The 22,926-nt window shown below is 43.1% G+C and overlaps 1 protein-coding gene across 24 annotated transcripts in view; it reads right to left on the bottom strand.

The window, feature by feature from the left end:
- LOC18449042 (MLO-like protein 4) overlaps positions 1-22,561 on the bottom strand; it is a 59,326-nt gene extending 36,765 nt beyond the window's left edge. For 19 of the 24 annotated variants that reach the window (XR_016044676.1, XR_016044681.1, XR_016044685.1 and 16 more), the window contains exons 1-7: positions 21,435-22,561; positions 21,247-21,304; positions 20,835-21,055; positions 20,364-20,480; positions 20,213-20,273; positions 18,852-18,943; positions 14,102-14,176 (exon numbers count right to left, since the gene is read on the bottom strand). Coding sequence is in view for 13 of the 24 variants with exons in the window: in XM_088852196.1 (XP_088708322.1) it covers positions 14,102-14,176; positions 18,852-18,943; positions 20,213-20,273; positions 20,364-20,480; positions 20,835-21,055; positions 21,247-21,304; positions 21,435-21,551 (741 nt within the window). In the remaining 11 variants the exon portion in view is untranslated. The remainder of the gene's footprint in view (positions 1-14,101; positions 14,177-18,851; positions 18,944-20,212; positions 20,274-20,363; positions 20,481-20,834; positions 21,056-21,246; positions 21,305-21,434) is intronic. The other 5 variants (XR_016044680.1, XR_016044679.1, XM_020676499.2 and 2 more) reach the window with 1 other exon arrangement.
- Positions 22,562-22,926: the final 365 nt, after the last annotated feature.

Here is a 22,926-nt window from a genome sequence, read left to right as displayed (position 1 = left end):
GACCTTAAAAGCTCTCTCCAATCTTCTATCCCCAACTCTTCTAACCCTTTTTCTTCTTCTGCTAACATGTCTTGTGCAGGTACAACTCTCGAATGCCCAGACTTTGAGGCTCTTGATAAAGAGCTGAAAAGTCGCAACATTAGTAGGCGGCATTGAAAGCAATTGAAAAAGACAGTGACCCAAGCAGCTGGGTTCCTAACAGTCACTGACGCCTTGGTGTCTTGAGCCAACAAGAAGCCTCCTCTCACTATTGAGGAGCTCATCATCCCAAGGCCAAGAGACCCCAATGGCCTCTTGAGCCCGACTCCGAGCAAAGACCGAGAGAGTCAAGAGGGCAGAGTTTCCATTCTCACGAAGCATGCCACATGGTGCAGGTCTCTGAAGCAGCGACCAAATCAGTCTAAGGTCCGGGAAGAGATTACAGCCACTCATGCAAAAACCAAAGCTCCTGAAGTACCCAGGTCTGCCACTCATACAATACCCTAACACACCGACCAATCCACCACTCCCTAGGTACCCGGGACCACCACTGGTGCAATACACCCAACCAACTCCAAACTCTCAACCTCCACTCTGTCAACACAAACTCCTATCACCCAATCTAACAGGTCCACACCAAACTCGGCTGAAAGACCTGGCCAGTCAGCACTGAATTCGGTAGCACAACCTTTCCAATCAATGCCGACTGCACAACAAAGTCAGCAGGTACCCCAAAACAAATCACCACCTAAGCCTACCCCACAACCTTCCATACCACCCAAACCCGTGGCCGGTCCAGGAGCTCAAAAGGTTGTCGATGACAAGGTCAAGTATGATGTGGTTGGGCACCTGAGGAAACTCCCTGCCCTTCTCAGTGTCTACGACGCCCTTATGCTCTCGAGAGACTACCGTATGGCCCTCGTTCAAGCTCTCTCCAGCCCAGAGGTATACGAGACCTAAGTAGAGCCCATCGAAATGGACCATGCTATCATAAACAACTGTTTGGCAGTCACCTTCTATGATGACGACCTTCAGTTGGGTGGAAAGTTCCACAACTGGCCGCTCTTCGTAACTGGCGAGCTGCATGATGTCCCATCAGCCGAATTATGCTAGACGGGGGATCAGCAATCAATCTCATCCGAAAAAGGATTCTCACCCATCTAGGGCTGGGGTCTGATGACCTCACACCAACAAACATCACAGTTCAGGGGTTCAATCAGTGGGGAGAGAAACCAGCCAGCACCGTTCGCCTTCGTCTCAAGATCGGTGAATTAAACGATTACGCCCAGTTCCATGTAATTGACACCGACACCTCGTACAACATCCTCCTTGGTCGCCCTTGGATGCATGACCAAGGAATGGTTCCGTCCAACCTTCATCAATGCTTTAAATACAGCCAGGATGGGAGACAGTACATGGTCTATGCTGACAAAAGACCGTTCCCCATCGCCGAGACACATTATGCCGATGCAAAGTACTACTTTGCAGACCCGGTACCATCTCAAGAACGCAAGGATGATGAACGAAGATCTATAAGAAGAGCAGAACTATCCCCTCATGAGGATGCTGAGGATGTAGGACGAGTGCTCTTGGACATGTTCAAGGAAGAAGAGAGAGACGGCAAGATCCTCCCTCTGACCTCTATCCACCCCAATACTCCATATCCTCTCCCTAAAGCATTACCTGCTTCCCCTAAAGATGAGTCTCTCCCCTCCTTCCAGTCTAGAGTCACCCCCACCGGCTGCTGAACCAGTGACTACTAATGAGCCTAAGGAAGCCATGGGAGTAGATGCTTTGGCCCAAGGGTAACCTATAAGCCAGACCAGCACAAGGTCTTACACATCCCTATTGCACTCCACGAGGCAGAAGCCTCACAGCAGCCAGACTGTAGCATGCTTAGCATCCCAGCCTCCCTAAGAGAAGATGTCCCTTATCTGGCCAAAGGGCCAGCCCAGGTATGTAACTCTCTAAGAGTCCTGCACATCCCTGATTCCTTAGTAGAAGAGAAGCCAAATGAAAACTGCTCGGTCCAACATCAAAGTCAAGTTACTCTTGCCGAGCTAAGAAAAGAAATGCAAGGTCTTCAAAACCAATTAGAAGCCTCACGTAAAGGGAAGGCCAAAGTAGAAGAAGCCCCTCCAATATGGACCGCTTCAAAACCCCTGGAGGGATTCATGCCAGAATCAAAGAGCTATGACAGACATGAGATCTCAAAGAACCCATCCCGTCCAGACGCCAAAACCTCGCCTGATTGGAGTCGCTATAGTCAGCAGGCTCATCACATCATGAGGGCAATGAACTATGAGCCCCTGACCAATCAAGGACTAAGCGGAGAATAGGGAACCGCTGCTCCGTCCGAAGTCATTGGGGCTGCATCTGATTGCCACGCCACAAGACAAGGGCTTGGGTACCCTACCTCCTCTCATCTCTCTCTGAAAAGACGGACACAACAAAAACCCGAAAAGGGGTTGTGGGCAAAAATGTCAAAAGACAGACATGGTGAAAACCCAAAAGGGCACCATGGGCAAAAGCGTCAAAAGAAAAAGAAACAAAAAAATGACAGGACATGGTAGCATCGCCAGCTATCTTGGGCAAAAGTCATCAAATAAAAAGATGAGGTACGATGAAAACCCAAGAGGGCATCGCAAGAAAATCATGAGAGCAAATGAGTCTACAAGGAGGGCCCCTTACTGTCGTACGGTCTCCAGGAAGGCAGTAATGAAAAAAGAAGAAATGCAAGCCGTGAACAATACAAGCAAAAGGCAGAAAGTGGTGTTTCATTCATATAAGCAAAATTTGTGTAAACGTATCTGTATATAGTCAGAAAAATGAATGAAACAAAAAAAATGGAGTGAAGCCGCTTCTAGAAACGGTCAATGATCTCATCAATGTTCGCCCTGGGCTCTTCGGACGCCGCCTGACCCTCTGAGTGCGCTCCCTCAGTTCAATCACCCTTCAAGCCTCTTATGCCATAGAGGCAGTCTCTGACTCCATGGTGTGGACAAGTTCCAATAGCTCCTCAGCTAGGACTACATCCAGGGCCTTCCTCTGATTTATCTCATGATAAAGTCCATCAAACTCGCCCCTCAGTCTCCGCATCTCTGCCTTTATGGCTATCATCCTTGCCCAACCGGCCTTCCCCTCCCTCTTAAGATCGGATTGCTAAGTGGCCACAGCGGCTCTCTTCTGTATGCAGGAATCCACTTCTTCACGGCGACGTGCGAGCGACGCTTTTAAAGAAGCCAACTCGCTTGTTTACGCCTCCTGCTGAAGCCCCTTCGCTCTCTAGCCCTCCATTTCAGTCATGAGGCGGTCAAAGACCTCCAGGTCGCCCTCAACAGCACGCAGTGTGAGGACATATTTCTGGAGTTTGACAATTGTCGGGGCCAAGCTCTGTGAGAGATCGCCCCTTTAACCGCAGAAGGTACACAAGAAGCACATCCTCAGCCATGCTTGGGTCGTCGGTGCCTTAAGCCACGGTTCAGGACAAGTCAGGAATCGAGACCACGTCAGCAAAGGGAACCATGGCTGAAGTAGCCGTGACGGGGGTCACATCGATAGGAGGAGCCACCTCTAAAGAAACGAGGGCCATGTCTATAGCCGCCTCTGGAGGTGCAATCTCGAAACCCATACCACCAGATTCCTCAGAGGCTTCCCCTTGAGTAGAGTCTGGACCTTCATCCTCAGTCATTTCACAAGCTGAGGGCATATAGTCCTCTCCAAGACAGTGGCCTTAGTGTATGACCCCGAGAAGTATGTCGCGAGCCATCCAAACATATAATGAGCCGGGAAGGGCGTCTTAAAGTTCCCCGGCGAAGCTTCATTGGATTGGTCTGCACCCTTGAGAGGTTTCCCTCTGAATATTGCTCCCAGCCCATGATAAATGCTGCATAAGACTGGCTGCATGAGAGCATATTGGTGCCCGCCCGCCATATCACAAGCCACGAAAAAGCAGCCAAGACAAATCACGTCTTGCCCACCTGGCAGGGCAAACTTGCAAAGGAACAAGACCAAATAGGCGGCCAAGTAAACACAGTCATCTACTGACTTGCACACATAGACAGGGGGAGTAGCTTCCAATATCTCCTTGCCTTTCCCTCCCATGACCGAGTAGGCCGACTCGGCAGCGTCACGCTGCTCCCCAAAGAAATACTCTACCCATTGAGCAAAAGATACAAGGTCGTCACCTGCTTGAGAGTGCAAGAACTGGTATGCTTCAAATATCTCTTTGAGACCAGAAAGAGGCACTTCACGTTCCAAGGATGCCCCACCAAAAATGACTTGAGTTCTTCGGAACAAACTCGTCATACATAGCCCCCATCAACGGCAGGCCACCCACGAAGTGCAGGTCCAGCAAAGAAATCCCTACTTCCCTATAACTAAAGAGCCACATGTTGCTAACATGGCTCCAAGTCTCTAGTAGTGCCCTTATGGTGTTGGGACATCGGTCGAAGTACCCTCTGAGCACTGGACCGCCGCTGCCAGGGAAGAGACTTTTAGGATGCTCCCGTATGATCGCAGCACCTCCAAGGTCCAAGGAGTGTATCCCTTCAACAATTGATGCTCCCCTTGCATTCGAAGCCCCGCATAGGACCATACCAATCCCTTAGTTTTGACCATTCTTTTCCCAAGGGTGGGTAGATTCTCACCTGAGGCTATTCCCCTATGTAAGAAATAAAAGAGAGGGACCCCATCCTCTTCCGCACAAGGATTCCCATCAGCGTCTTCGCGGACGCAGAAAAGTGCAAACTCACTAGCATAAGTAATGCTAAGAGGCCATTGTGGCTTGCACGAAGCCTGTACAAGCCAGATTGGGTCGCCGCTGACCAAATTGGCTCTTGTCAAAAGACCAGTCTCAAGCTCCCTGGCCTTGGGCAAATTTTTCCTTGAAATCCCCGACATTCTACAAAGTTGTCGTCGTGCACGTTCAAGCCGTCATGCGTGTACTCTATCGAGCACGATCGAGCCGCCGTGCATGCATTCTGTCGAGCACTTTCAGCTGCTGTGAGTGCACTTCGTCGTACATGTTCAGCCGCCGTGTGTGTACTATGCCGTGCACATTCGAGTCGCCGTACATGTACTCTGCCGAGCAGGTTCAGCCGCCATGCGTGTACTTCGCCATGCACGTTCAACCACCACGTATGTCACTACCGTGCGTGTCACTACCATGTATGTTCTCACTGATGCCGCCGTGAGTGTAACAAAGGCTCACACACGTGCTCCCCTGAAAATGCTGCCTTTCCGGCTGACACCTCACAGCACGCTTGACCCCTTCACACGTGCGAGCAGTAACCGTTCAAAAGCCGCGACTACGGCTCCTTATCCTGCTCGCCGAAAAACTACTAGTGGTCACCGAAGAAGCCCTGTGACTGCTGGAAAACCGCCACAAGCTCTCAGCCCACCACACGTTCAACCCTGCGACCATTGGAAATGCCGCAGGACCCCGGACTTCACCACACTCAACATCGAAAGGTACCAGAGGTCACCGAAAAAACTCTACAACATCCCGGAAATCCCCTCTACGATCACGGCGTCCCTGTTGCAGAACTCCCTTCACTAGAATCTCTGCCCAGAATCTCCTGTACACCCCTTTCTCTTCTTTGTCTTCACCAAAACCTTTGCCAAAACCTTCGAATGGTGTCGGAGTTCTGTCTTTCCCACCAGTGAAAATCCTTTAACTCTCTTTTTACTGAGATGAGTAAAAGTGAAAGGGGTTACCCCCTTTTATAACCGGACGTTCCCTGTCTTACCCCTCCTAAAGGCGTAAATGACACCCAAGTCTAAAAGAACTTGTGTGTTATTTCGAAAAGAGACCAAGGGCATTTTCGAGAAGCCAAGGCAATGAATAAACCATGAGACAATGGGCCTGGCCGAGCTGGACCAAGCCCGAGTCTAAATCTCGAGCCTCATCTAACCACCATGAGCGTTCAAAAGCACCATGTAGTCGCCGTGAGTGTTCAAAAGCACCATGTAGCCGCCGTGAGTGCTCAAAACACTACGTAGCCACCGTGAGTGTTCATAGCACCATGTAGCCGCCATGAGTGTTCATAGCACCACGTAGCCGCCGTGAGTGTTCATAGCACCACGGAGCCGCCGTGAGTGTTCATAGCACCATGAAGATGTCGTGCGTGTTTATAGCACCATGAAGCCGCAGTGAGTATTCATAAGACCACGTAGCCGTCATGAGTGTTCATAAGCACTAGGTAGCCACCGTGAGTGTCCACATTCGCATTCAGCCGTCGTGCGTGCTCATCTCCGTTCAAGCGCGGTGTGCCTCACACCTGTGCACGAACAACCATGAGCATTCAGCCGCCGTGCATGTTCTCACTTTACCACCAGCATCCTTTTGCCACTACGCACACACCTTTTGCATGCGCCTCCACACATGCCTTCCCTAGCTGGCCTGTTCATGTGCGCATCAGTAAAATTCGACCCTCATCACCTTTCCATCCCCACTGGAGTCATAATCATGCTTCCCATCACATGAGTAGCCGCATTTTTAATCACCAGGGAGTACACTCACTCCCTAACCCCCAGTGAATCTGTTTCTGCTTACCATCCCTCACTAGGTCACCCTCACCTTCTGAACCCACTGCCCATATATGGTGTCCGCCATTTTTCATCCCCAGTGAGTTAGACCACCATCAATAGACTCATTCCCCATGGAGCTTTATCCACTTCACATCCCCCAATGAGTCCACCCCCCACTGAATTACCCTCATACATGACGACTTGCAAACGGTCCAGTTGCATGACCCTAAACTGTAGCACACGTCCTGGCCGCTTGACGTTAAACTGCTTCGCACAAAAGGTCTAATTGTACGACCTTAAACTGTAGCGCACGTCCTGACCACATGACATTAAACTGCTTCACACAAAAGGTCCAGTTGCACGACCTTAAACTGTAGTGCACGTCCTGGCCACATTCCGTTAAACTACTATGCACAACGGTCCAATTGCATGACCCTAAATTGTAGCACACGTCCTAGCTGCATGACATTAAACTGCTTCGCACAACGGTCCAATTGCACGACCTTAAACTGTAGCACACGTCCTGGCCGCATGACGTTAAACTGCTTCGCACAACGGTCCAGTTGCACGATCCTAAACTGTAGCACACATCTTGGCCGCATGACGCTAAATTGGTTTGCACAACGGTCCAGTTGCATGACCTTAAACTGCAGCGCATGTTCTGGCCATATGACATTAAAGTGCTTTACGCCGTGGTCTAGTTGCATGACCTTAAACTGTAGCGCACATCCTGGACGCATGACGTTAAACTGCTTTGTACCACAGTCTAGTTGCATGACCTTAAATTGTAGCACACGTCTTGGCCGCATGACGTTAAATTGCTTCACACAACGGTCCAGTTGCACGACCTAAAACTGTAGCACACGTCCTGGCCACATGATGTTAAACTGCTTCGCACAATGGTCCAATTACATGAGCTTAAACTGTAGCGACGTCCAAGCTGCATGACGTTAAACTGCTTTCAACAACGGTCCAGTTACATGACCATAAACTGTAGCGCATGTCCTGGACGCATGACGTTAAACTGCTTCGCACCACGGTCCAATTGCATGACCCTAAACTGTAGCGCACGTCCTGGCCGCATGACGTTAAACTGCTTTACCCAGGTCCTGGTGGCATGACCTTAAACACGCCTCCACACATGTGTGCCTCCTCCGCTGCACGGATGCCCTTTGTATGTCATTCCATGCATGCTTCCCCTAGCCGGCTCGTCCGCGCGCGCATACCACCTTCACTTCCTCCCCAGTGAGTCCATCTCCATTGGCCCTCATAAACTCGCGACATTCCCCGGTGAGTCGGGCCCATGCTCATGAATCCTCGGTGAGCCATTCCATCATCGATACTCACCGACAGCTAGTGGGCCACCCATCATCCATCTTCCATACAGCACCCATCATCCATAGACGGTCTCGTGCCACCTCCCCCAAGTGAGTCAAGCCACCATCACACTCACTCTATGGCCTCCACAGACGGTCTCGTGCCACCTCCCCCAAGTGAGTCAAGCTACCATCACACTCACTCTATGGCCTCCACAGACGGTCTCGTGCCACCTCCCCCAAGTGAGTCAAGCCACCATCACACTCACTCTATGGACTCCACAGACCATCATCCATCGCCATCACGGTCCAAGTTATATGACCTTAAACTGTAGCACACGTCCTGGCCAAATGACGTTAAACTGCTTCGCACAATGGTCAAGGTTATATGACCTTAACTCATAGCCCAAGTCCAAGAGGCATGACCCTAGAAAAAAAAGACGGACGGGCATAGTGTAAAACCGAAAGGGGAATGCCATGAGTAAAAAAGATGGACGGGCATGGTCACGAAACCATAAGTAAGAGTGTTCCGTAAAATAAAAACCGGACACGGTGAAAACCCGAAAAGGGGACCATGAGTAAAAATGGCAAAATGGCAGACGTGGCCGTCAGGTCATGGGCAAAAGAGTCTAATAAAAGAGGGAGTTGGTGAAAACCGTCTTTACGGCACCACTTCCAATCCAGGTGAAAGCCCGAAAGGGCACTCGAACCAATAAGTAGGTTGACACAACGCTCGCGTCCATAGGCGGCTTCAGCCAACACGTCAAAAAGAAAAATCCCCAATGCAGAATACCCTGCTATTGGAACCCAAACAAAAATCTTCAAGAAAAATCCAACAGTCTGAGTCTGTTCATGAAAGGACCCAGGAGTCAGAAGAATCGCCAAGACAACAAGTCGGGGTTCCATGCTAAACAATCTCATTCTCAAGAAGTCGAACAAAAATAAGAAAGTCATTCTGACAAGCCAAAGACACTCCTCAAAAGCAAGAAGTTGTCAAATCAAGTCAATACCTGCCCACAACAACCAGGGTAGAGCCCTTTCAAGGCTAGACATTCGGGACAGGCCAACAAAAAGCCCCCGACTGGACTCGGCAGGATGGGGCCCACAGAGGTACCCCACTTGTCAAAGCAAACGTGGTGTAGCAGCAAACAACGCCCACCAAGGGCTCCTTGGCTGTCTATCGAAAGAAGAGCTCCTGACATGGATGATGGGCATTCCATGAGATGTCCCCCACCAGCAGCAAAACAAAAGTCCCTGACGTGAATGATGGGCATTCCATGAGATGTCCCCCACCAGAAGACACAAACAAATCTGACTACTTGGGAAGAAAGCCCTTAAGCCAAGCCCACGACTACCAGACAAGCCTGGATTTTGACCGACAGGGTCTACAAGCCTGTAAGCAACGCCCCCAGCTGTTGGAACCTAAAAAGAGCTCCTAACGTGGACCATGGTCATTCCATGAGATGTCCCCCACCAGTAGCTCAAGTCTCTTCCCCTCCTAGAAGTCTCCATGTCTAGGTCTATAATCCCTTAAACATAGCCCCCAGATGTTTGAGCACCTTGGTCATCCCTTCGGGAAGCAGCTTCGCACGAGTATCCCTTTGGCATTCGGGTGAACTAATGGTCAGGAAGAAAACAAAAGTCAAATGCCAATTTTGATTCTGAATGTTGTCCTTCTCGCTTCTCTTGAAGCACAACATGCGGCGGGGCAAGCTGTTTGAAGGAATTTTTCAACACTTGCATCCCCGATGCGAATAAGAAAAAAAGCAGTTCGCAACCCAAATCCGCAGGTACCAAAATGCATGTGGACTACGGAAGCCGTAGGTCAATAAGCCCTGATCCAGAAGTAAAATTTTCAAAAGTCTCAGAATGACCTAAGAAGGTTCAAGATCGTGCCAAGGGTCTCTTAAGAACATCTGCCAAGTTTCGCCGCGATCCGACAAGTTTAAGGTAGTGCAGATGAAGAAACAGTTTTGAGAAATTCTGCCTATATCATACTGAAAATGGACCCTGACTATAGCACCATAATCAGAGCATCAAATAGTCTCCAGACCATCGTCATTGGATTCAGAACGTTCGAAATTTCCCGAATACCAATTTTCGACGCATTCGGACGCTTCTGTAGTGAGTTATGACCAAATTACCCAAAATGGGTAGGTCGTACACTATTACAGTGCACCCTCAGCGAACCAGTGGAAACTGTGGTTCTCAATTTCGGGGGCAAACTTCACATGGCTATATCTTCCTCATCCCGGGTCAGATCGAGCCCAAATTTTGAGAGCACGTTCGTCTCGTCGACGGGGTTGATTTGATATGCGGCACGCACGATGACACGGCCCGCGCCGAGAGAAATCGAATAGAGAAATTCACCGAAAAGTTCCAAAAGTAGCAGGAAATTTCCAGCAGCACGTCCCCTCGATCGAACGCCCACTCGATCGAACGCCCACGTCATGGCGCTCATGTGTCAAATCGACGCACAACTAGACCCATTACGAGCACGAGGTCAAAGGCTTCCTCTGAGCCGAACCTCACACGTGATGGACGGCTAGATTCGTCGCACGATGGAGTCGAAGTTGCTGCAATTTTCGACCACCGGAAACCAAACTCCGACCAAAATACCAAATTTCGAAAACGGTCGTTCGGACACCAAATCGAGCCACGTTCGTCGCCAAACGCTCATGACGGCATGCTTGCCAAAATACAGCGAACAAATCATGGAAAAACACGATGAAACACGTGTGATCTTGAATCAAAGATCGCAAGTTTCTCATGATTTTCACATCTCATGATCGTGGCCCAAAAGTCTGATCTATGGCTCGAAATAGGTATCAAAACGACCGTCTTCCCGAGCCGATTAAGAAAAGAATAATCTTTTGGCCGGATGAAGACTGGAACGACCCTGAATGGACCCCGAAAGATCATGAAGGTTGCATGGCCATGAAAGGGACTTAATTGGAATTTTAGGATTTGTAGGTGAGGGGCAAAATGATTTCTTAATTTTCTTTAAGTCATTTAATTCTTATTTTTCTACAATTAGGCTAAAAATTGGGCATCCACCCATGTTTGGACTTAAAATCTATATAAGCACGTGATGCTCACATGTAAGAGACCCGATCTTGATCAATTAAAATTTTGACTTTCGCTTGAGTTTTGGGTCACGGTTTAGAGAGAGAGGAGAGATGATTTTAGCGGGTACCCCTCAATCATCTAGGTAACCTCTTTTCTCTCTTTCTCTCTCTTCTTTCTCTCTACTTTTTCTCTCTACTTTCTCCCTCTTCTTCTCTCTTCTTTCTCTTCTTTCTCTCTTCTTCCTTCCTTTCTCTCTTTGCTTTTTTCCTTTCTCTCTTTGTCTTCCCTTTCCCTCTCTTCTTTCCTTTCTCTCTCTTCTTCTTTCCTTTTCTTTTTGTTTTATCTCTCTTTCTATCTCCCTCTTCACAGGGACAGTGACGTGGGTCTACCCTTTTTGGCGGGTCTTGCTGCAGTCTCTGTATTCTCTCTCTCTTTCCACTCACAGGGGAGCGACGTGGGCCTACCCTTTTTGGCAGGCCTCGCTGCGGTTTCTGTATTATCTCTCTCCTTCCTCTCTTCTTTTTCTTTCTTCACAGACGGTAGCTAACCCGTCATTTGTGTGCTCTCCCCTTCTTTCCCTCTCTTCCTTCTCTCTTTTCAGAAACGGCAGCTAAGCCGTCGTCTTTATACTCTCTTCTTTCTCTCCTTTCACAGATGGCAGCTAAGCCACCGTTTGTGTATTCTCTCTCTTCCTTCCCTCCTTTCACAAACAGCAGTTAAACCACTGTCTGTATATTCTCTCTCTTCCTTCTCTCTTTTCAAAGACGATAGCTAAGTCGCCGTTTGTGCATTCTCTCTCTTCCTTCTCTCCTTTCACAGGCGGCAACTAAGCCACCATCTATGTATCCTCTCTCTTCTCTCCTTTCACAGATAGCAGCTAAGTCGCCGTCTGTATATTCTCTCTCTTCCTTCTCTCCTTTCAAAGACAACAGCTAAGCCGCCGTCTGTGTACTCTCTCTCTACCTTCTCTCCTTTCACAAACGACAGCTAAGTCGTTGTCTATGCATTCTCTCTCTTCCTTCTCTCCTTTCACAGACAGCAGCTAAGCTGGCGTCTGTGTACTCCCTCTCTTCCTTCTCTCCTTTCATAGGCGACATATAAGCTGCCGTCAGTGTACTCTTTCTCTTCTCTCTCCTTTCAGAGACGACAGCTAGGTCACCATCTATATTCTCTCTTCTCTCTCTTCATAGATGGAAGCTAAACTGCCATTTGTGCTCTTTCTTTCTCACTTCTCTCTCTTCATAGACGGCAGCTAAGCTGCCATCTGTGCTCACTCTTTCTCACTTCTCCCTCTTCACAGACAGCAGCTAAGTCGTCGTCTGTATTTTCTCTCTCTTCTCTCTCTTCACAGACAACAGCTAAGCCATCGTTTGTGCTCTCTTTCTCTCTTCTCTCTCTTCACAGACGGCAATTAAGTCACCGTCTGTATCTTTCTTGTCATTTTTCTTTTTCTCTCTTCTCCTTTTCTCTTCTCTCTTAACTTTCTTGCTTCTTTTAGTATTTTCTTCTTTAAAGGATCTGTGTGAAAAAAAAACCAGCCTTCTCTCTTTATTTTCTCTTTATTCATTTGCATTATGAAGGACTAGTTGAAAGGCATATTAGCCCTTCGTTTCCCTTTTCTTTAAAAAAGTTTCTCTTTACTTTCTCTCTGAAGGACTAGTTGAAAGACATACTAGCCCTTCATTTCTCTTTTTTATCTCTACTGTCTTCTCTCTCTCTCTCTCTCTCTGAAGACTCGGGTGAAAATCAAACTGATCTTCGTTCCTCTATTCTACACTTTTCTTTCTCTGTCTTTCTTTGTCTTTTCCTCATTTTATTCATCTCACCCACTTTTGCTTTCATTTTTCATTAAGAAATAATGTCGCGAATCTCTTGTTAAGAAGACATCGGAAAGCTGTCCAATTGACAGGGATCCAATAGCATTGTTCCTTCATTATCCCCTCAAATGTACATGCCTATGTGCATTCATTCAAAGACCAGGTGGAGTCTTCTGACCTACTTATCTGTATTCTAATGTGTGTGTGTCTTTGCAGGGAAGAAGAAACAGGTCAAGAGAGACGATTCCGAACCGGCCACAAGCCAAGGGGGCATTCCACATGATCTAAGAGGGCGCCCATGCGAGCCAGCCCGAGCGTGTCATGGACCCAGGTGAGGTAAGTCCCGCCTCACGACCCAATTCATTTCTCACCGGTTGGTATTCCTGCCCGCGTCCTTATGTGGTTCCCGAGAGAGCGATCTCAGGTCCCGAGTCCATCTCGAACCCGGAACCACGCCACCAAGTCATCCCAACCCAGAGGGCAAGATGGAGGCACCTAATCAAAGAGTTCTAAGAAGTCTAGGCCTATCTTTCTTTAATGATTAGGCTCTTTTTTCTAGAGATCCAAAGTCATTGTTTCCCTAAAACCATAAGAGATAGGATTACATCTTCAGAGCCAAATTTTTGCTTTCTGTTTTAATCTGGACTTCTTTATTATACAAAAACTCCCACAAAACTTTCTAGATAAATGCTCTACAAAATATTTCAAGAAAAATTAAATTAAAATATTTGAAAAATCCTTACTTTTCAATAAATATTTGTAAAAGCAAATTCTTTGAAAAATATCCTTTATATATCCCGTATACTCTTAGCTATACAATAACAAACTATTAAATTTTAAAAAAAATAGACAAGGTAATTAAATAATTTCTCTTTCAAGTTGTGCAATTTCCAAACTAACTTACCCGAATTTCTAAATCATGCATATAGATATTTCTTATTGGGATTTGACATGATATGAAGAAGAACACACTATGTTAAAAAAGGATTCTTATTTTGAGAATCCTTTTATCTCTTCAGTCAAGTGATCAAAGGACGTAGATCGCTCAGAAATATTTTTAAAACAAGTTAGAAAGCCTCAACCCAGGAATAAATGTGAACTGTTAAGACCTGCAACAAATTATAATGAGTTCACAGGACGCAACAAGATAGTAACTCTAGCAGCTTAATGTTGACATGAACTACGCCATTTTCTCATATTTCTTAGCATACTAAAATATTGATACGTCATTCACTAACTGATAAAATAAATATATCATAGTAGAATCTATGGCAAGCATTGACATTATACATATATTGTTGACAATGAGAAAATTTTGTCACAATCAACATTACATAAATCATTGGATGGAAATGAAATAGAGGACAAAATATCAAAATATGTACTCACAGTAACAAATCCCAGGCGCAATGCCAAGTAGTCCGACTTTTTTATGGAGCTTTGGAATTGTCGTATGAAACAAAGCTATGCAATGAAAAGCATCATACCATGCGGTTAAAGGGAATGAAATTTCATGCTCTTAAGTTGAACACTATAAGCCACTCTATGCTTGTGGTTATCACTACGGACAAACTCGAAAGATTTTCTGAGGATGGTGAATGAGCACAATTTTATCATAAACAGGAAAGAGGATTCCTTTAAAAAAAATTTATAATGCATATAAATGAATGTAAGCAAAATGGTACCCTGGATATTGAAAACGGAGAAATAAAAAGTGTGGTATGAAAACCCAATAAACTATGCCAAGGTGGTTTTATATATTTTAATTATACATGCATAGCATCAACAATTACATGCTTATGGCTCATACCAGATGGAGTAAAGAAGACAATAATTATGAATGAACTTACGATAAACTAGTTGTCGGTGAGAGATCACGTTTACAAGGAATGCACTGCATAATTCTATTCCTCACATGTTTTAAAAAAGAAAACTGGCATTTTGAATAGGGAAAAGTTTATATAGAGCCTAGGCTCTAAACAATCAAATTAGAGCCTACTTCAAAACATTCACTAGAAGAGGTTTTTTCGATGCCCGAATATCATCAAATTGATCATCTCGACATCAAGATGCATGGACATGAGAATGAACTTCAAGTTTTGGAAATAGTGCATCTTGTAATGCATTTTTCGACTGTCAATTTTTAAGATTTTCTAGTTTTCATAGATCTGATCGATCTACACTATTTTTGAAGCTTTAAATTTTATAACCAAAGATAAAAATATAATTTAAGGCTATCACAAAACTTTCCCGCATTGAAACCATATTTTTCGACACTATTTGAAGGTGGGCTCAAATTTGATTGTTTAGAGCCTCGGCTCTATACAAACCGCACCCTTTTGAATAAATGAATCTAATTTTAGGATCTCATAAGACAGTCGTGAATTTCATGAGATCCTCGTTAATATGGCAGATGTAATATTCTTCAGTTTTCTTCAATAACTACGCATGTAGATTTGGAGACTCAAAATGAAAGTACTAAATGAAGCACATAACCACAAGTTCGGTTCAAGAAATTCTAGGTCCATCTGGCGAAAAAAATATAGGTTTCCTTGAACAAATTCTTTTTAATAGTTACTCTTGCAGCAATTTTTCATATAAAGAAACGACTATAAGGCAAAGCAATAATCAAGAAACTATGACAGCCCTCAGTTCTAAGATCTTGATACATTTCACAGAAAAACTAAAATATAAAAAAAAAGTTCAAATAATAACATACGTCGTCAAAACTGTAGGAAAAAACAGAATTCAGTTCCGATATATTAATTTTTTGAATGATTTCTTAATGTTCAAAGTTATTATTATATTAGATAAATTTCTATTAAAGTGAAAACCCGTTCACAATCTCTCATAAGAATAAAAGGCAGGGCAAACCATTAACTTGAAGAGGCATACATCAATAAGTTTTGCCCAAATTTATTATTTGTATTATTCATTTGGGCAGAGACCTACCGGCAGTGGCTTTCACCCACATTCTTAGAGATGTCAATTCTGTGGCGGACTAAGGGAGGAGCCTTAAGTACATTACCCCTCATTGCAATTCTTGCCACAGAGACCTGCAGTCTGTGACCTCCATACAGGGGATATACCAAGTTCAAGGCCTCACAGCAAACAGATCTCGCAGCTACCTCCTTACCCTTGAGCTCTCACCAAGAGGTACGCACCTAGCCCACCCTTTCGCAAACCTTCTCGCTCTCCTCTCCCTTCCGCTCGATGTTTTCTTTATCTCTCTTCCCCCTCCTCTCTTCTCCCCCATCTTCTTTCTTTCTCTCTGTCCTCCCTGTGCTGCCCCTACTCTCTAAGCCTATTTTCACCTGCTCTATCACTCTTTCCTACTTAGAGCCCTTCCTTTGGGCTCTTTCTTTTCCTTTTCTTTCTTTCCCCCTACCTGCTCGCAGGCCTTCCTCTCTCTCTTTTCCCCTCTTCTCTTTTCTTCCTGCAGGTCATCTCCAAGGGACGTCTTACAGCATGGGAGGGCCAGAAGAGGTTCTCAGACAATTTCTCACGCTCGCACTTGGAAGCTCACTCTCCCACAGATCTCGCAACAGGATACCCATGACCTCCCAAAGTACAGCGTCACAAATCATGTTTACAGGTCACCTTCGACCCCCTAGCACTGAACGATGGACTGCTATCTTCTTTAATATTCCCTGGGTTTATCTTCTCTTTTATGGAGCTCTCTCTTCTACTGGCCCTCCCCTCTGTCACATCTATGAGCAGTTTTTCACTCCTTCTAGTAGTACTCTACTTATTTGTAGCCTTTTTATTTTTTTATCTTTTTTCTCTTCTTTTAGCTTGGTTTTACTCTTCTTCTTTCCCTGTACTCTGAGCACCCATTTTGTGGACTTCCATTTTTACCAACCTTGTGGTTCTGTAATTTCTCCTTTTTATTAATTAAGTTAACCACTTTCACAAAAAAATTAATTGCTAATTTCACTTTTTACAAGTCTTATATCGATTAGATATTTTAGAAAATCATTGACTTAGAGCTATTTCATAAAACTCCAACAAAGAATGTCACAGCCTTCCAAAAGTAAAATAAAGGTATTGGTGACTTCCCATATATTGCAAAAATATATTAGATCAAAGAGAAACAAATTATATAAGCTAACAGGCCTTTGCTGTAGCATAAGTCACATGGAAAAGTAGAGGTTCATTGGATCCCAAAGTTTGCACTCACGTAGATCTCATCTAGGTAACAAAATTAACAAAAATATTTTTAGTTTGCACAAAAGATGTTGAAATATGAGTTCGCCATTTTCTGTGAACACAGGTCATCAATTTGATGTTGGTGGATCAAGAACTCAAAATTAACTTTTTTTGAAAATTGCTTACTTTACAAATCAAAGATGTTGGGCAAATTTCAGCCCAAAACATTCCTCTTGGTATGTGTTTTTGAGTTCGGCTTATACTGTAGCTCTAAGCCCATTGGCTTCTAGAAGTGATTCATCACCATATGTTTGATAGATTGTTCTATATTCTCATCCCTGCTCATATGCTTTTCCAAAAATCAGTAAATATGGGAGACGTTGTGGGATTTTTTTAGGTCTCATGGACCCACAATCTCCCTAGCAAACAAAAAGAAAATATTTATCAAATCAACTTTGTGGACAAAGCAGTAAAGAAGCAATGGCGCAAGGCAATGTAAAAATGATCTGATTTTGTTAGTATCCCTTGTGACACTGAAGACATTGAATAAGCATAGCCTATAATGTTTTTCCAATTTCAAGTGAGGGACTAAGTCCCAAATACATATAAACTTGATGAAACATTTTTCAGATGAAGATGTCATAGTGGTAAAATTACAATTATTTCTACATGGCTGTATGAGAGAGGTCATGAGGTCAGACAGGAGCAACACTTCTAACGGTCCGTCCCTACCAATCATGAACAGTTTCCAAAATGTTCAAAGGTCAATAACAACCAGTAAATCAATCAAAGACTTCTTCTCATACTAGTCACTAAAATCATATCCTTTTGCATGGTCACCTTCAAGTCAAATTTCAATTCAATTAACCTTTTAAAACAAATGTTGGAAACAGTCCCAAGAACCCATCGGAAAAGTGAATCTCGTTAGACTGAGATCTATGAAAGGTGCGACTGAATTCACGACTCAGCATTTATCTTAGTATTGTGAAAGATGTGTTGAGTCTCCTGCTTGATGTAGTTAGCAGGAAAACACTATGGTTTAACCAGTTCTATACTTGTTCCACAAATCACCTAAGAAGTATCTTCCAAAAAGAAATTTCTACAAATGCTAGGACCACAGGTGGGAAATTTCCCATTTAACTGGAAAATATTGCTAGTGTTGGTTCAATAAGTTTCAAAATCAATGAGAAAGTGCAGGTCAGGTACCAAGTTGGACCTCTTTAAAGAGGTAACCCTGCACCTAAGGCACTTATTTTTGGCATTAGTATAGTTTCTCCTCCCATTTCCTCGAGATGAAGAAAACATATTCTATAACCACAACTGAGTTTCTTTGGACTTAAAACATTATATATGACCTGATATATGTCAGGTCCTTCAGTTTTGAATAATCCAAGTACCTGCAAATCTCTAGAGTTACAATTTTACAGAAGGCCCAATTTTTAATGAAATTCATTGTTTTGGAAACATCTTGTCCAAACATGATTTAATAAATTTGATATTTTAATCAAAATCCTTAAGGGAGGTCCAGGCAAATATAGGTCCTCAAACGGACAAATGTGTACGATACCTACATACGTGTTTAGGGTATAACAATGAAACTGAGTGTAAGTAGCTTTTATCTGCCCTCAAAGTACTTCAAATAGGGGACTTCTCTAGATACAATAGATGCAAAAAATCCTAAGTTTCTGCTTTGTGGCAAGTGGAATTCAAACCCAAGTCCATGGTGTCTTGTGTTTCCCATTCCTTATATTACTGATCCAAGAGGCTCAGGACAATGTATATAGAATCGATTGTTTGGGCTTTAAGAACACATTCACTTGGAAGAAATTCAATTAAAGAATGATTCTCAGTTAGTAAAAATGAGTGAAGAAAAAAATATGTGCAGAAATGATAGTAATATCCTTTATGAGCATTAAAACAAAGAACAAAATATGATAGAATGCCCACATAGAATAAAGTGTGTAACACAATTTTTAAAATGAAGCATTACCATCCAGATGAGAACCCTATGCTTGCTCCATGGATGTGATGTATGATGAAAAACAAATGTAGATTGCCTCTTGATTACAACATTTCTCCTTGCTACAAACAGAATGAGCAATGAATAATTTAGTTAGATGACAAATAAACAATCCCTTGTGGATTTAATGAAGTGCTAGGCTTATGAGGCACTCATGCTTAACTGAAGGAGACCATTAATGCATATCATAGTAGTCACACAATAGGTAGAGCAAGCAATTCTCACAATAATAGTATCCCAAATTATAGCAAATACTGCTATGTTATCTCCTAAGAAAAATAGCACTGCAAATATCTAATGCAATGGATCTTACATTATTGACTGCATGCCGAGTGTTGCATGAAAATCACTTTTTACTCTTTCCAATAGACTTTTGGAGAACCGATGTGAATGATGGTAATTTACTATATAAAAAAAAACTATTATAAGCACATCTCTTGATTTCCCTACTCTAGAAAAAAATAGTTGTATAATGAAACCCAATGAAGATTACGTACAATGTATCAAAAAAAATTTGTGTGCGCTTGACGGTATTGTAGAGAGGCTGAGAATACGCCTTAGGGCTAGCCAGTCTATTCATGGGTACAAGCCAATTTCTTAAGACTGGACTGAGTCTTACCAATTCTTAATTTTCTTCCATTTTCTTTTAAAGAACTAAGTGAAGTCTTACTGGGTCTTAGGGTATAAATATATATAGTATATATAAATTTATAACTAATGTTCAACAAGTAATAAGATTTTCTCTCAAATTGCCACTATCGTGGTGATTGTCATTTTATCATAAAAGTAATGTCAGGTGAATCTATAGTTCACTGCAGAAACAAAAGCATCTTTCAAAAATCACCATTGTTGATTTATCGAGAAACTAGTCATTCAAAATGTTCCTTTCAAAGGGTGTGACAACACATGTACATGCATATGGAAGTTATCCAGGGATGCTCATATTAATTAAGAAAATTTAAGAAAATATACATAAGAGATTAACTATTCAATATTTTGCCCATATCTTTTTATTTAATTTCAAAATACACATGACCATGATTTGGAATAGTTGAAGAAGGGTAAACTATTAAATTGTTGAAAAGTTAGGAGTATTTCGATAAATTTCCATGTTATTTATCAGAGACACAAGGGAGTACATGAACATATTGAAGTCATCCCCATGAAGCAACCAAATATCAATTTTATAGATCTAAGTAAAGAACCAGAATTTGTAGAAGTATATGTCAATGCAAATATATTGAATGTACATAAAAAGTTTTACTCATCCAATGGTTGCAGCTAAACCATTGATTCTCTCTACAAGTATTCTTAAACCATTTAGAACTAACCTTGTACATTTGCACGAGGGACTAGGCTGGCTTGTATCTCCCATTTCCTCCAGCTATATATCTGCATTAACAAGAAACAAAGTATAAGCTCAAGTAAACATGGAGCCCTAATAATCTCAGAAAACACCAATTTGGAGAGTTCAGGTGTGACCTTAATCATAGCAAGAACAATTGTGAAACAACTATAAAGTACATGTGTAATTCCAAGGACAAATAAGAAGCGAAGAAGCTGCTTGAGGCTTTCATATGAAACGAATGGTTCATGACCCTGAAGATTCAGGAAACAGAGGAAAACATAAGAGACTCAAGTTGCAGATTTGAATAAGGAACAGACTGAATAAGTACATTGACCACCTAATGCCTGCAAGGAACAAAACCAGATCCTAAATAGTTAGTCATTCAAAGATGCAATATCACTAGATGACGCATATGATAAAAATGGATTCCCAATACATGACAAAGGAGCTTTCAAGCTGAACCGTCTATACTTTCATCCAAACCGATGAGAATGAAACCAAAACTACCAAGGCCCATTAAATAAAATCAGTTTCTAGACATGAAATAATTGTAAGTTGCAATGCAAATAAAGGAACCAGTTGATATATCTGTAGGAAAAGATTACCTCACTGCAGTACTTAGAAGGCATAGAGTCGACTCCTTCAGCTGAATGATCCATTTGTTGTTCCAAGTGAAAATTATTGATTAACAAATTTAACCCTTCAAAATCCCCCCTAGCACAAGGATAGAATTTACTGCTAAAGAGAGAAGAGTCCACACAAATCTCCGAGATCCATCTCGCACATTGGCCCAGCATTAGAGATATGAACCCCAGCAACATAAGCTCTTCACACACCATAAACACAAACTCGACTATCAGAAACAATGTTAAATTTTGAAAAACCCACAACCACAAAAATAATAATAATTATTATAACGAAATACACAGAGAGAAAAATAGGGAAAGGGATACACCCATCCAATACAAAAGGCAACAAAAAATGGGGAAAACAGAATGTATAACTTCCACGCTTCACCTTCCTTAATCTTCTCGAGAGCAGCTAGAAGAGCCTTCCTCTTTGTCTTCCTTAGCCACTATAAAAAGCCCAGAAAGAGTTAAAAATAGGAGATTCAGATGAATTCATTAACCAAGAAATAGAACTTCTGAGGTTTCTTTGTTCAATCCAATAAACAGAACATTTCTAGATTTTTCAAGACTTATTACCATTCCGAAACGATATATCAATCTCTCCACGATGAAACAAACGGCAACCATTCCAGTAGTCACAGTCGCAACAAACCAAGTTGGGGTTTCAGCCAAAGATCGCTCCTGGTTTCCCATATCAGCTTCTCAATTCATAAACTCCATTAAAACCAGCACTTGGAGAATTCAGAGCCCAAAATTTTCTTATTCCACAGACACCATTGAAACTAGCACTTGGAAAATTCAGAGCCCAATCTCTTTTAGATCCATGGACTCCACTGAAGCGAGCTTTTCCAAATCTCAGAGGCCAAAGCTTCACCAGAGCACATGAAACTGTGGACAGGGGCAAAGTTATCAGAGTACACCTCAGCGTTTCTGCCATCAAAACGTGCGCTAACCTTCCTGTTGCTGTATTTTATGATTTTCTTCTTTTGTCTCCTCTAGAACAAACCCCATGTCTTCGTTTCTCGATATCAAGGCACATTTGTCGTCAATGCCCCCGCTGTTTCCTTCTCCCGAGTACAGAGTGAAGCAACCCATGCCCATGCGTCGTATATAGTATATAGAAATATTGCAAAGAAGATATATGGAAGCCTCCTCTCATTTCAGTATAAGAGTAAATAAAAGCCAAGAATGGATTCTCTCTCCACTTTAAATCTCAGTTTTTGTTCTGATTCTCTCTCTACTGGTTTGGACTTAAATAAGAGCAATGCCATTCGATGAAAGCCATGAAATTTAAAACACAGATGTCTGTATCCTAGCTTTGAGGAGTAAGGAAATTGGAAAAGGCAGTATTTGGATTATTGAAGGTCAAACATGGTGTGAAAATATATCATATATAATATTTCGGCGATCCTCGCATTTGGGGAGCGGGAAACAAGGAAGAGTATTTGCTTCCGGGGATTACGCTCTGAACCACGTTCAATTGCAGCGCCCGAAAGATTCGTCGGCCCTTTCATGGCATTAGATTGTAGTGGGGTGCAAACGGGTGGGGTGGGCAGCGTTGGGCCTGCAGCCCTGGTCGACACGACTAGATACAGTCTAGGTCAAGGACAATCGGACCCGGACTCTACCAGCCGAATCGGATGGGTTGGGTAGATGTAAATGCGCGGGCAATTAACTTCCGGGGCTGGGTCCAGCTGTATATAAATGGGCAATTAAGGGTACGATTGATAACATACTAACATCATGATAATTGAGCATGTTGTAGAATAAAATATGATTTTAATTATAGAAGTTGGTGTGCCATGTTTTACGCTACCGAATAGTTTTATTTTACTGGAAAATATATTTTTATTTTTTATTTTTTGTTTGAAAATATTACTTATAAGTAAAAAGCCTACATCTTTTCTATCTTACAAAGACCATTTTGACTATAAATTTTTTATTCAAACAAACACTAAAATAACATCCTCATAAAAAAAAAAAAAAATTCCTGTTAACATTTTCTCTCTCTCAAATCACAGTCTCTTAACTACATCTCTCTTTAAAACTTAAAGTTGTTCTCCTCTCT

Source organism: Amborella trichopoda, chromosome 11 (assembly GCF_054954075.1).
Source record: "Amborella trichopoda isolate Santa Cruz 75 chromosome 11, AtrichopodaSantaCruz75HAP2 v2.0, whole genome shotgun sequence".
NCBI classification, from domain to species: domain Eukaryota; kingdom Viridiplantae; phylum Streptophyta; class Magnoliopsida; order Amborellales; family Amborellaceae; genus Amborella; species Amborella trichopoda.
This window is presented reverse-complemented; position numbering and strand designations above follow the sequence as displayed.